This window comes from Hippopotamus amphibius, chromosome 17 (assembly GCF_030028045.1).
Source record: "Hippopotamus amphibius kiboko isolate mHipAmp2 chromosome 17, mHipAmp2.hap2, whole genome shotgun sequence".
NCBI classification, from domain to species: Eukaryota; Metazoa; Chordata; class Mammalia; order Artiodactyla; family Hippopotamidae; genus Hippopotamus; species Hippopotamus amphibius.
Window position 1 is genome coordinate 57,485,613 of NC_080202.1, and position 13,240 is coordinate 57,498,852.

Here is a 13,240-nt window from a genome sequence, read left to right on the forward strand (position 1 = left end):
GCAGGCCTGGGGTGAGCAGCTACAGAAAGTCACCGGGGGCTCTGTCCTGGGGAAGAAGTGTGCTGGCGAGGGGGGCAGGGATGCGAGAGCCCCAGCCCCTCTCTTCCCACCTCTTCCGGTGGATCAGACAAGGGGAGGACCAGACAAAGGGTTTAGACCCCTCGTGGCCCAGAAACGGGACTGTCCCAGCCCCACAGTCCCACCCAGGAGGGCTGTCCCTTTCCAGCATACGCAGAGGGACAGCTCTGTCCCCAGGAACAAATGCCACGAAGCCCGAATGTAATCGATCAAACAAACAGGGTTTATGGCAGCGGGAGAGAGAGCTGTTGAACCCTGCCTGGCAGCTAATTAACGAGCTCGTTAGGAGACAGGGTGTGTGTGGAGAGAAGGGCAGGGCTATTTGCCGAGCCGCGAGCTGCGCGCTTCCAGATGTCCTGGGCTGAGCTTGGACCACGTAGGAGGCAGACCCCCAAGGCCTGGCTGGGTGGGGGTGCCCCTCCCCACACTCCCCGGGCTCAGTCACTTAGGGCCGACGGTCCCCGAGAGGAGCTGGGGGGGCTTCCTGAGGTGCACCCTGGGCCGCACTGATTGTGGTGGTGGGCAGGGGGCAGGCGTGTGCTCAGCCCTGGGTGCGGGCATTAACAGCTCCGTGTCCAGGCCCTGCCCTTGGCCTTGGCCTGCAGACAGGGACCCCCTCCCCGCTTGAGGTTCTGGGGAAGAGGAGGCTTTGGGGAATCCAGGCCGGTCTAGGTCCCCCGGGACTGGGGCTTCTGGGTTCCCTTCTCCCCAGCCTTGGCCCGTTGGGGATCTGCAGGGGGTAGGTTCCTTGGGCACCCTCAGGCCCCCAAGTAGACCTCCACCAGCCCCCCCACAGAGTGCATGCGGTAGAAGACCCCCAGAGGCAGGCCAAAGTTGACGATGGTGAACCACGTCCGGTAGCCGTAGAAATCCTTTTCCAGCCCGTTCTCGAACTCCGGGTGTATGCCGAAAGCAGGCATCATCCACAGCTGGGAAGGAGAGGAGGGTGTTGAGTGGGGGAGGGGCTCTCCCATCCCCCAAGGCCCTCAGCTCAGGCGAGGCAGGCCCCAGAACCTGCAGCTCCTCTAGCGCATCTCCACCCCCACCCCAGCATCCCCTCACCCTTAGGCTTTCAGAGCCAGCCCCTCTCCCCCTATCTCCCCCTCCCCCCATCCCACAGAAGGCCTTAGCCCCTCCTCGACTTGCCTGGGGCCAGCCTGAACTGCAGCTGAATCCTGAGACCCCAGGCTGCCACCACCACGGAACAACCTGCTCCGTCAAGCTGGGCCCTCCTGCGCCCGGATCTCCATCCCCTTTTTCTGCTCTGGGTTCATCCTCCCGCTGTCACAACTCTCTGTCGTCTCCACTCGGACCCTGCCTTCTGTCCAAATTCTGCCCACTTCTGAAGGCCCAGATGAAACGTTCACAAAGCCTTCCTTGACCACTTGGACCCGCACTTCCTTCTCTGACCTCCCACTGCACTTTAGGGCCAATTTATTCCTAATGCTTTGTCTGGACCAGAGGTTTCACCGTCGGAGGTGTTTCCAGCACAACCATTGCCAACACGGGCTCAAACAACCCGGAGCTGTCCCAGGACTGCCACTCGCAGGCTGCGGGAACATGGCAGGTCCGACAGCCTAAGCCTCAGTTTGCTCTTCTGTTAAATAGGGACAATAACAGCGCCTGTTGCACGGGGTTAGTGTGATGATTCAGAGAGATGCGTGGATAGGTGGCTTTGGGACTTAGCAGCTGCCGGGCACTGAATACTCATTGTCAATACCTTCCCCCAGAGATTCTTTAGGAAAACTGGCACTTTCTGATCTCTTCCTTTGACTGAATTCAGTAGACAATTAAATATCTGGTAATTCTTTAGCTGGTCCCCCATGTCTCCCCAACTAAGCAGTAAGCTCCCCGAGGGTAGAAATCCTACACGTATGTTTGTAAAGAGTGCTTAGCTCCATGCTTGGCACATTCATTCATGCCAGGCACCTTGCGGGGAGCTGGGGGACACTCTCTGCTCTCAAGCAGCATCAAGCTAGTTGGAAAGAGGCCTGGGTCCTCGACAAAGGGACAAGCCAGTCACCCTCGGGATAGTCAATGAGCAATGAATGCACCTTGATCCATTCCTTCCTGAGTGAGGCTTTCTGGGGCAGCCTCACCAGCTCCACTCCCATGCTTCCTGGCCCCACCACTCACTGTGATATTGCAGAGGATGAGGAAGAGTGAGATCTCCTTAAGGGCCCGCCGCTTCCAGTTGAGGTGGCTGTAGGAGTGGATGTAGGCCAGTGAGGCCCGCCGCAGGTCCTGGCCCAGCTCCAGCAGGGAGCCTCTGCGGGGCGGCTCAGCCTCCCATTTCCCCGCCAGGCTCTCAAGAGCTGCCTCCCAGAGCGGGCGCCGGTGCAGGCCTTCGATAATGAAGAGGTTCTGGGCCATGTGCTGCAGGATGAGCAGCAGCGAGTAGGCCAGGATGAGGTAGTTGAGCAGCTCATGGGGACGCGTGGCCACGATGGCCACAATGGAGAAGTAGGAGATGCCCATCTGCCCCAGCGCCGCGCCCATCAGCAGCACCACGTCCAGGCTGCGGGTGGGGTTCTTGAGCGTGTCCAGCTCTCGCTCCTCCAGCCCGTGGATGGCCGTGCCCACCAGGCATGCCAGGGTCATAGTGGGCAGCACAGCTGCGTAGAAGGCATAGTAGATGGTGAAGTACTGGCGCGCGATGGCCGGGCCACTTGCTTGGATCTGGAAGAGCACAAAGACGCACACGCCTGCCACCAGCACCAGCAGGCCCAGCAGTGGCCCAAAGATGGCCCCATGCAGGCGGAAGGGTGGGGTGCTGGCGTGGGTGCTTGTATGGGGTGCCAGGCGGCGGCCCACGTTCTTCCACATGACGAAGAGCACGGCACAGCAGATGAGGCAGTACTCGGTGCTGAAGGGGTAGAGCATCAGGTAGCCCTTCCGGAAGACCTCACACATGGTGACATTGAGGCACAGACAGGTATTGGTGTTGTTGCCTGGGAGGGGGCAGGGCAGGAGGGGACAGATGTTCAGGTGGGCCTTGCTCTGAGGAAACCAGAGGCATACATCAATCTGTTCATCTCCTGGATTATGGCAGAGGCGGAAGGGACCTAGCTACCCATTTTACAGCTGTGGAAACTGAGGCCCAGTGAGAGAAGTCAGAAATCACAGGATGATCATTCCTTTTCTTCCTTCCTTTATTCCTTTCCCGTTCTTTCCTTCTTTCTTTCTTTCTGTCTGTCTTTCTTTCTGTCTTTCTCTCTCTTTCTTCCCTCCCTTCCTTTCTTTCTTTCTTTCTTTCTTTCTTTCTTTCTTTCTTTCTTTCTTTCTTTCTTTCTTTCTTTCTTTCTTTCTTTCTTTCTTTCTTTCTCTTTCTTTCTTCCCTCCCTCCCTCCCTCCTTCCTTCCTTCTTTCTTTCTTTCCCTTCCTTCCTTCCTTCCTTCCTTCCTTCCTTCCTTCCTTCCTTCCTTCCTTCCTTCCTTCCTTCCTTTCTCTCTCTCTCTCTCTCTTTCTTTCTTTCTTTCTTTTCCTTTCTTTCTTTCACAGGACCTTAGTTCCCTGGCCAGGGGTCGAACCCATGCCCCCTGCAGTAGAAGCTTGGAGTCTTAACCACTGGACCACCAGAGAAGTCCCCAGGATGGTCATTCCTTGACAAAGGGATGCTAGACCTCAGGTGCCAAGCTTAGGTAAACCATTTGACATATGACGTCTTTGGTGCCAAATGTCACCTCTACAGATTGCTGAGCATGAGGGGAAACCTATAACTTTACACTGGGAGGATCCGGCTGCTACACCTGGGCCATCAACAGCACCCTCTGTGGGGTAATAGGCATCTTGCCTTGTGATGAGGTGCCCTGCACAGCACACAGCATCCCCTGTGGGATGCTGCTGTCCAAAAGGCTTAACGCGAATCTAATCAACACTTTGGTCCACACTCCTGTTTCTAGGAAAAGCAGGAGAGAGGAGAACAAGTCACATGCCACCACAAGGAAGAAACCTGACAAATCTCAATGTCATTAGGGAAAAAGAGACTTAACTGAGCCACCAAATGTACTACAGTTTGAACAAACCATCTGTAAGAGACATTTCATGGGCTGATTGGAGAAAGTTGAATATAGATTGTTATAGAGGAAGGGGATGATGTTGAGAAATTTTGTTAGAAATTAAAATAGCATTTGTGCTAATGTAGGGAAATAGATTATTTTAAAGACATGCATACTGAAATATTTTGAGATCAAATGCCAGGATTTGTGTAACATAAGTAATATTGGAACAAATATGGCAAAATGTGAATAATTATTACATCTAGGTGATGGGTATGTCCTGTTCTACTCATCTGCATATTTGAATTATTTAATAGTAAACAATCCATGATGTCACTTGCCAAAAATTCTCTTTGCACAGCTCTTCTGAAAAATGGATCTAGAGCATAAAGCATGCCCACTGTATACAGGCCTGTGGAGATTTATGAAATGGGTGTGTGAATGCATGAGTGTGCTGGGAGGCTTGGCTGTACACATATCAGGATGGTGATGCCACCCGGGGGGGGGTGTTGTATACATACAGGTGTGGCTGAATTCCACAGACAGCGATGTTCCCATGTAGGTTTATGGGACATGGCCTCCAAGGGCAGACTGTACAGGTAGGGCATTGGGTTCATGGAACAATCCGGGGAGTTCTTTCTGCTCAGAAATCTTCTGTTCCTTCTGATATGTCCAGGTACTTAAAACTGTGTTAGGAAGACATTCCTTCCAGTCTTGAAGGCTTCTGAGTTTCTTGCAAGTAAAATGCGAACACCAGGGATAGAGTGCATACCCGGAATTATCAGTGAATAGCTCAGCCAGGGTTGGCGGCGAGCAGTAAGCGAGCTAGATGGATGCGTGGAGTGGGCTTGCAGAGTGCCAGCATCTGATGAAGCAGACCCAGGATGCGGGCAGGATGGGTACCACTGGCAAACGTCAGTTTCTGTTTAACTCTGAGATGGCCTCTAGAGTTTGCTCCCAACTCTACAGAGTCCCTGAGCCTCACCTGTTTGAAGGAGTGTAGTGTGTGTGTGTGTGTGTGTGTGTGTGTGTGTGTGCGCGTGTGTGTGTGTGTGTACATTCAGGGATGGGGGGCAGTCATGGTCTCCTCTGTACCTGAGAACTTTTCCATGAGGGCTCTGAGCTCAGCCTCGATCTCATGGTGCATGGAGTCGTTGGTGACAGCCAGAAGCCACAGCAGCAGATTCGTGGCCAGCGTCAGCATCAGGCCACACCTGGAGGAGGGGCTACACTCCGCCACACAGCCTGGCCGGCTCCCTGGGTGCCCCACGTTCACCATCCCTGCCTTTGGGATGACCACTCTCCCAAAGCCAGATCCCATCTGCCATTAGAACTTCAGGAGGGGCAGCCCTAGGGGTTACCTGGGACCCATTCCCAGACTAACCAATAACCCCAGGGTGACCGTGTCCAAGGAAGCTGTGGCGGGCGGGCACAATTGGGGGATAGAGGCGTCCCAGGGATTGGTGGAAGGAGAGCAGGTGCCCATATCTTACCTAGTGAAGTTGGTCTGGATCTGAACACAGTCCTTACAGTGTTTCCAGAGCACCCAGGTCTGAAAGAGAAAGGGCCTTGAGCCCAGGGGCTGGGGGTGGGGTGAAGGTGGGTGGTGGGACCATGGGGCGTGTATCCCAGTTGCGTGTGTGTATTTACAGTGGAATAGACAGTGAGGAAGCCGGGGTTGGATTCTTGGCTCCAGTGTTTCCTTGCTGTGTGGTCTTGGGCCAGTGGCAAAACGTCTCTGAGCCTTAGTCTCCTAGGCTCTAAAATAGGACTAAAATGTCTACCTCTCAGGGGAATGCCTACTTATTGGGGCAATAAAAAAGATGATAAAAACAAAACACACAGCACAATGCCTGCAGGTCAGGAACTCAGGAGGGGGTTGGATTTTCATTATTAAGAGTAGCTCTTAAAAAAAAAGAGAGAGAGAGAATAGCTCTGTAGGGCTTCTCCGGCGGTCCAGTGGTTAAGACTCCATGCTTCCAATGCAGGGGGTGCGGGTTCCATCCCTCTTAAGAACCAAGATCCCACATGCCACACAACACAGCCAAAAAAAAAAAAAAGAGTAGCTCTATATATCTGGGGGCAGGTGTAGTTTTAGGTACACGCAGGTACATACGGGCAGATGTATCTATAGGTGTCTGCATTTCAGTGACACGCTGTGTGTGCTGATGCTGACACACGTAGGTAGCGTGGGTGTGGGCACACGGAGGCAGGCACGTGGCGGGGGCGGGGAGGGGGGCTGTGTTACCTGGGTACGCACTGTGGGCCGTGCAGGTATTTGCTGACGTGGCTGTTTCTAGGCAAGGGCTGGGGTGTGTATGCACGCAGCACGGGGGTGCGTGCGAGAGGTCGGTTACCTGGACACCGAGGAAGATCATCTCAATGGCCGGGAAGATGAGCTCCAGCTGCGACTTGCAGTGGATGTGGCTCATGTCGTAGCCCACGCGGAAGACGTTGAGGCAGATGGTGCAGCTGCCAAAGAGCACCAGGGAGCCTGGCCGGGCCGGGGGGGGGGGGGGCGTTGGCACCTCCCCTGGAAAGGGCCCTCCCCCCCGCCCCCACTCCCTCTCCATCCACCCAGGTGCCCCAACACTCACCTCGTACCCAAATGGGTCCCGCATGAGGGTCCCGGTGGAGCACGGCGTGTGGCCGGCGGGTGGTCCCGGCCGTGTAGTAGAGGAGCCAGAGGAGGGCCAGGGCCTTCAACGTGGCCAGCAGGATCCACACATCACCCAGGGTGACGAACACGTTGTTGAAGATCATGCTGCACATGAAGGCTCCACCAAGGAACACCACGTTGAGGGCCAGGAGCCCCGAGAAGAGCTGCCCGGCCTTCTGGGCCTGCCGGTCCCGCCGCAGCAGCAGTGAGAAGTGCCGCACCAGCCAGGACCTCTTGAGGGGTGCGGTGGGGGCCCTGGTCTGCTCGGCCCCCATGGCCACTTGGTTCTCCCTGGCCGGGGTCTCTCCAGTCTCCCGTACCTCTGGAGAGGCCATGGGTGGAGACTCAGTAGGGGCTGGGGAGGGAGACAGGGTTCTGGTTGGCTGCCAAGCTGTCCTGGGCTCAATCCCATTCCTGCCTCTAAGCGCTGTGTGACCTAGGGCAAGCTAAGCAACCTCTCTGGTCGGGATATTGGAAATAACAGCGGCTGCCCTGTCTACCTTACAGGACCTGAGAAGTTTCAAACAGACCCAGGGATATGGAAGCCCTTTGTTTATTTATTTTACATAGGTTTTTATTTCAACTGGCTTTGAGGACCACCTCCCCTCCACCCCCATCTTCCTGCCTCGTGCTTGATCTTAAGATGGAATAATGATGTCTGTCTAGGGAGCCGGGGGTATCTGCACAGCGCTTGGCCACTGGGCAATTTCCAAGGCTGTGACTTTTCACCATCAAAAGGCAGTTTGAGGGGAAGACAGGACAAGGTGAGAGAGTAGCATTGACATATATATATATATACTACCAAGTGTAAAATAGATAGCTCGTGGGAAGTTCCTGCATAACATAGGGAGATGATAAACTCGATAACGGGTGAGGACTTAGAGGGCCAGGATAGGGAGGGTGGGAGAGAGTCACGGGAGAGAGGGGATATGGGGATATATGTATAAATACAGCTGATTCACTTTGGTGTACCTCAAAAATTGGCACAACAGTATAAAGCAATTATATTCCAATAAAGAGTTTAAAAAAAAAAAAAGGCAGTTTGTGCCCTGCTGTCTTCTGGAAGGAAATTCACTCCTGAAATCAAGGAGTGCAAGTAGGTGTCCTCTCTTGTTCTGACTCTGATTAGCTGGATAGTGGTTGCCAAGAGTGTTGTGAGGAGAAGGGTCCTGAGGCTGAGCGTGGGCTTGGTGGGAAGGAATGCTATGAGCTGAAATAATACTCTACTGTGGGTGCATACGCGGGCATATAAAGTTACTTCTAAAGATCTAGAAGACACCCATCAAGTTCACAATAGGAGGGGCTTCCCTGGTAGCGCAGTGGTTAAGAATCTGCCTGCCAATACAGGGGACATGGGTTCAAGCCCTGGTCTGGGAAGATCCCACATGCTGAGGAGCAACTAAGCCCGTGCGCCACAACTACTGAGCCTGCGCTCTAGAGCCTGCGAGCTGCAGCTACTGAAGCCCTCGAGCCTAGAGCCCGTGCTCTGCAATGAGAGGCCACAGCAATGAGAAGCCTATGCACCGCAATGAAAAGTAGCCCCTGCCCGCCACAACTAGAGAAAACCCGTGTGCAGCAACGAAGAGCCAGCACAGCAAAAAAAAAAAAAAAAAAAAAAAATTCACAATAGGAGTTTCTTCTGGAGGAAGGAGGAGGGCACTAGCATTGGGAGTGGTTTAATGGTCTAGTTTTTTGGGTTTTTTTTTAAAGAAAACATTACTTATATAATTACAGTTTATTTTAAAGCTCATTAAAGGCTTAAGGAAAACGTTTTGAGATTGATTTGCAGTGTCTACCATGAGCATGGGATACATTGGGGTCAGCATGAATGCCATGCCCTTGACTTCTTTTTTTTTTTTTTTTTGGCCTTGCTTCGTAGCTTGTGGGATCTTGGTGCCCTGATCAGGGATTGAACCTGTGCCCTCAGCAGTGAAAGCACAGAGTCCTAACCACTGGATCACCAGGGAATTCCCATGCCCTTGACTTTGATAGAGCTGACTTCCATCTGCACCCTCCCTCGACTCCTTGAAGTCTCACGAATGTGCAGCTCCACATGGGGAACTCCAACTCTGGCCCTTCTCTATCCCTGAATGTCTCCTGCTACTTTCTCATCTGCCCCAAGCTTTCTCTCAGGCTGGCCCCTTTGTTACCCTTTGCTTTGACCCAGATCTTGGGTCACCCCATACCTGCAGCTCAGCACACTCCCCCTGTGGACCCTTTGAGTACTCATAGAGCTGCACTGGAGGGCAGGGCTGCCCTTCTGGTTCTGGGTGCTTTCCGAGTGGGAGAGTTCCTTCACCACCCCTGCCATCGCAGGTGCTCTCCTGCTGCCGCCCTGGCATCCCTGGTGCTCTGGGCTCAGGGTCCTAAGTGCTCACTTTCCCCGCTCGCCAGGCTGCAGGAAGTCTGCTTTCTAATTCACTGTCTCAGGGAGTGGTGTCTTGATCCCCACTTCTCCCAGCAGGGAACCACGTGTCTGTCTTGCCTCTCCCCTCACCCTGTGCCTTCCAGCTCATGACTGCTCTGAGATTTTTCTTGTCCTCAACTACTACCCTTGTCCATGGCTCCCTCTTCTCCCTCCTGGACTGGTCTCCCTACCCACTGTGCCTCTCCCTTACTTCAAGCCCTGCAAAAGCAACCAGCTGCCCTCAGTATAGAGTCCAAACTACCTAGCATGGCCTGCATGGCCTTTCAAAATGAAAAGAGGGAGTGTATGTTTAGTCTGGGCTTGGGCTGCACAAGTGACCAAGGCAGGGTAGTCACTGGTGCTTCCCGGTCTGGTCTTGACCTTCCTCCCAGCACTGTCTTCAGACCCCACTCCCTTGCCCACGGGCCGTGCCATCCTGTGGCCTAGTTCCTAGAATGCCTCTGCTTTGGCTCACCTCCCTGTTTTTGCCCACACCCTACCCTTTGCCCTTCATGGCCATGCCCTCACCCCTTGGCTGACTGCAGCGTGTCCTCAGGACTCAGTGGAGCCCCACCTCCTCTAGGAAGCCTCCCCTGAACCCCCTTGACTAAAATAAGGCTAAACTAAGGGCTCCTCTTGGTACCCCCACTGCACCCCATGCTTGTTGCTGAAGCATCACTTATCGCATGCTTTATTTTAGTTTAGTTTAGTTTAGTTTACTTCTTTTTAAAAAGTTAATTAATTAATTAATTAATTAGGCTGTGCTGGGTCCCAGTTGCAGCATGTGGGATCTTCAGTTGTGGAATGCGAACTCTTAGTTGCAGCATGTGGGGTCTAGTTCCCTGACCCAGGGATCAAACCGAGGCCCCCTGCATTGGGAGTGCAGAGCCGTAGCCACTGGACCGCTAGGGAAGTCCCATATGCTCTATTTTAATTAGCTGTGCTTTGCTCTGTCTCTCTGTTTGGACTCTGAGCTTTAGATGATCTCTCTATGTAACCATCAGAAGACCCTCAGCACATTTGGCTCTAAAATGCAGCCTCTTCAGGCCCCCATTCTCCCATGTGCAGCCTGCCCAATATTTATACCTTCTAAGGTCCTCTTCTGCAGCAAATAGAATAATAAAACTTTGTACTCTTTTAAAGGGTCTACCAATGATTCTCCCCCCTTTCCAAGTCCTCCCTGTCATTCTTGCTCCAGTTCTACTCCCTCCTTGTCCAGCCCCCTTGTCACACTACAGGCACCTACCCCCACATTCATCCAGGCCCAGCCAGAGGACTCTCCACGTCTCATGTGGTCTCACACCCCCCACCATCACTCCTGGAGCCTGCTGTTCCTTCTGCCTCTCCTGCTACCCTCGACCAATGACTCTTGCCCATCCTCACCACCCCCCTTAAGCACCTCTCCTGGGAAACTTTCTCCCTCTGCCGAAGCATCTATCGAGAGCGAGTGTGCACTGCTGTGGGTGTGCCTAGTGGGCAGAGACCAGGTCCTGCTTACCTCATTCCCCCATATTTGGCACAGGCATGACACTAAACCAATATTTGCCAACTGACTCAGGCATTTTCTGGGGAACTTTCAGCACCAGAGCCATGGACAGAGACCCTTCCCATCAAATCCTTTGCATCCTGGCCCAAGGGAGGAGACTTTCCAGATGATCTTTACCTTTCTTCCCAGGCTCCCCCGCCCAGGTTGAGCAAGTCTGGAGCTCACAGGGACACCTCCCTACTTCTTTTCTCCCAAACCTGACTGCCCCACCTCGCTTTCCCAGAATCTACTCCAAGGCAGAAGGATATCCTAGTGCCGGATTCTTTCACTTACTCGTGTGATCTTGGACAAGCTACTTAGACTCTCTGTGCTTCAGTTTCCTCATCTATAAACAGATACACAACTATGGAATAATACCTGGTACACGGTAGATGTTCAACAAAGATTTCTTGAATGAGTAAATGAAGGAATTAAGGCATAATACATATCTGATGGGGATTTGTCAAAATTAAATGATTTAACACATGTAAATGCCTGCAGAGACGAGCCTGATATAGAGAATGCTCTCAGTGTTAGCTATTTTTGCACCTCTTTCCTGTTCGGTCCAGGTCCTGGAGAAGCCGGAATGGTCGGGATTATTCGTGAATTACAGGGGCAGGTTTTGATTGGACTGCAGGCCTAGAGAGGACACTGGAGGACAAGGTACTATCCTCCAGGGTCCTCGCCTTGACTCTCTTCCCCGTCCCCACTCCCAGGGTCCAGCCCTCCATCAGCCGCTAGAGGGAGCCCTCAAAGTGGCGGATTGGGTCCTCCGCGGGGGAGGGTGCCGGGGTGGGCACGCAGGGGTCTCGGGAAGAGGGCGAGGGCGCCCGGACTGACTAGGAGGAATCCACCACCCTCTGGCACGCTCCTGGGCGCGACGCCAGTCCAAGGGAGGGCCCGGACACCAAACTGGTTTGTGGGTCGCTATTAGAGGCAGTGATGAAAGCTGCGGAGCCGTCGGGGCGCGGCGCCTGGCGGGTTCCGAAGGAGGCTGCTGAGCACTGGCCGGGGAGCTTCGGGATTTCTTTCCGAGCCATACATATGCCTGGGAGGCCTGGGACGGCCGCCACACATCTGCCTCTGACCGGGCATCCAGGCAACCACAGCCCCACCCCCCTATTCCCAGCCATCCCGGCTTTTCGCTTCTTCCCGGCTTCTGCTGCCCCTTTAGGCTGTGCGCGCTCGGACCCGGCTAAGGCGGGGCGAGCCCTGCCGACCCCTGTGCGCCCCCGCCTGCGGAAAGGAGATGCGGCGCGGAGCCGGGGTTGGGGTCGGGGCAGAGAGGGCCGCAGTTCGGGTCACCAAGTGTTGGCCTCCCTCCCGTCATCTCGCCCTCCCGCCCCAGTCCCTGCAGCCCCCGCGGTCTCTGCCCCTGGCTTTGGGAGCGCAGCAGGTGTGAGCACCGAGGGTGGGCTCGCCTCCAGGGGTCCGATGGCGCCCCAGGCCGTGACGGCGCCGCGGGAGAGCCTTACCTGAGGCCTGGGCAGGCATCGCGGCCGGCGGACCACGGCAGCGCTCACCGTCTGTGCAGGTGAGGCCCCCGCGCCGGGACCCACGCCCCCGACGCCCTCCCTCCGAGGGACTGCGCAGCCGCCTCTCGGGCTCCGCAGCCCATTGATTTTTCTGTTGACTTTGGGGCTCTCATTAATCCTTCATTAATTACCCCGCCGGGGGCTCCCCTCACGGCTCAGCCAATAGCGAGGAGGCTGGACAGGCGGGCGGGGCCGGAGGCGGTGCAGGCGCGGGGCGCAGGGTCAGGGGACCCACGAGCAGGCCCGCTTCCGGGGTGCGGTGGGGTGAGGTGCAGTGTCCTTAGGCCGTAGTAGAGGCCTTGTAGGGTTCAGGCCACACTTTCCTCTGGCGGCCCAGCAGGGAATGGAGCCACCCCCCCAGGTCTGGGGTCGCCTTTTCCTGTACCCCACCTAGCACCAGGCCCGGCCTTGCAGCAAGCTCTCTCTCCCTAAGTCAAACGTGAACTTGGGGAGGATGGTATCAGGTTCTGACACGGCAGAAGGCGCCCCGTCCGGCCCTCCTAGCTCTTCCGGCAGCTCTGAGACCTGCCTGCCTCACCCTGCTGGGGGGGTCCTGGCACATTTTCTTCTAAAGCCCCCTGTGCTCCAGCTGCGGCTCCTCCCACGCTTCCCCCCAAAATGCCGTCTCCTCCCACCTCAGCCCCCACCCCAGCCTGTCCCCTTCACCTGACGCCACTGGCCACCAGTTCTGCCTCCTCTTCTAGCTGTTGGTACCTCCTTTTCAATCTCTCTCTGCACCGTCTGACTTTCTCAGTCTCTCTAAGTCCATCTCTATGTGGCCCTCTCCCCCTTTTTTGGATCAAACCATTTTATCGAGGAGCTTCCACCCCCTCTGCCCCGCCAGGATCTCCCCAGCTTCACCGTCACCCCATCTCTGTATCTTTTGTAGAGTAGAAGCCAAGGGCTTTGGAGAGAAGCCTCAGGGACCCCAGGGTGTGAGGGTTGTGGGTAAGAGGAGGCCCAGGGGGTGAGAATCTGTGCCACCTAAGCCCTGCTAAGCTGTAACAGCCCCGTTATAAACTAGGTTATAACAGCCTG

The 13,240-nt window shown here is 55.0% G+C and overlaps 2 protein-coding genes across 6 annotated transcripts in view; one reads left to right on the plus strand and one right to left on the minus strand.

Moving 5' to 3' along the window:
- Positions 1-163: 163 nt before the first annotated feature.
- On the minus strand, positions 164-12,295 carry OTOP3 (otopetrin 3). The gene is made up of 7 exons (XM_057716992.1): positions 12,143-12,295; positions 6,674-7,090; positions 6,434-6,570; positions 5,570-5,628; positions 5,172-5,290; positions 2,215-3,029; positions 164-1,007 (listed from the first exon to the last, which is right to left on the minus strand). The coding sequence occupies exons 1-7, from the start codon at positions 12,159-12,161 to the stop codon at positions 837-839; spliced, it is 1,737 nt and encodes a 578-aa protein (XP_057572975.1). The 5' UTR covers positions 12,162-12,295; the 3' UTR covers positions 164-836.
- USH1G (USH1 protein network component sans) overlaps positions 11,652-13,240 on the plus strand; it is an 18,911-nt gene continuing 17,322 nt past the window's right edge. For all 5 annotated transcript variants that reach the window (XR_009050094.1, XM_057716993.1, XM_057716994.1 and 2 more), the window contains exon 1: positions 11,652-12,201. The gene's annotated coding sequence lies outside the window, so the exon portion shown is untranslated. The remainder of the gene's footprint in view (positions 12,202-13,240) is intronic.

Coding starts and splice junctions, on each gene's coding strand:
- OTOP3 (XM_057716992.1), bottom strand. Junction 5,291..5,569: donor ATCCAGACCAACTTCACTAG/GTAAGATATGGG, acceptor CCCCTCCTCCAG/GTGTGGCCTGATGCTGACGC. Junction 3,030..5,171: donor CCTCATGGAAAAGTTCTCAG/GTACAGAGGAGA, acceptor GCCCCCTCCCAG/GCAACAACACCAATACCTGT.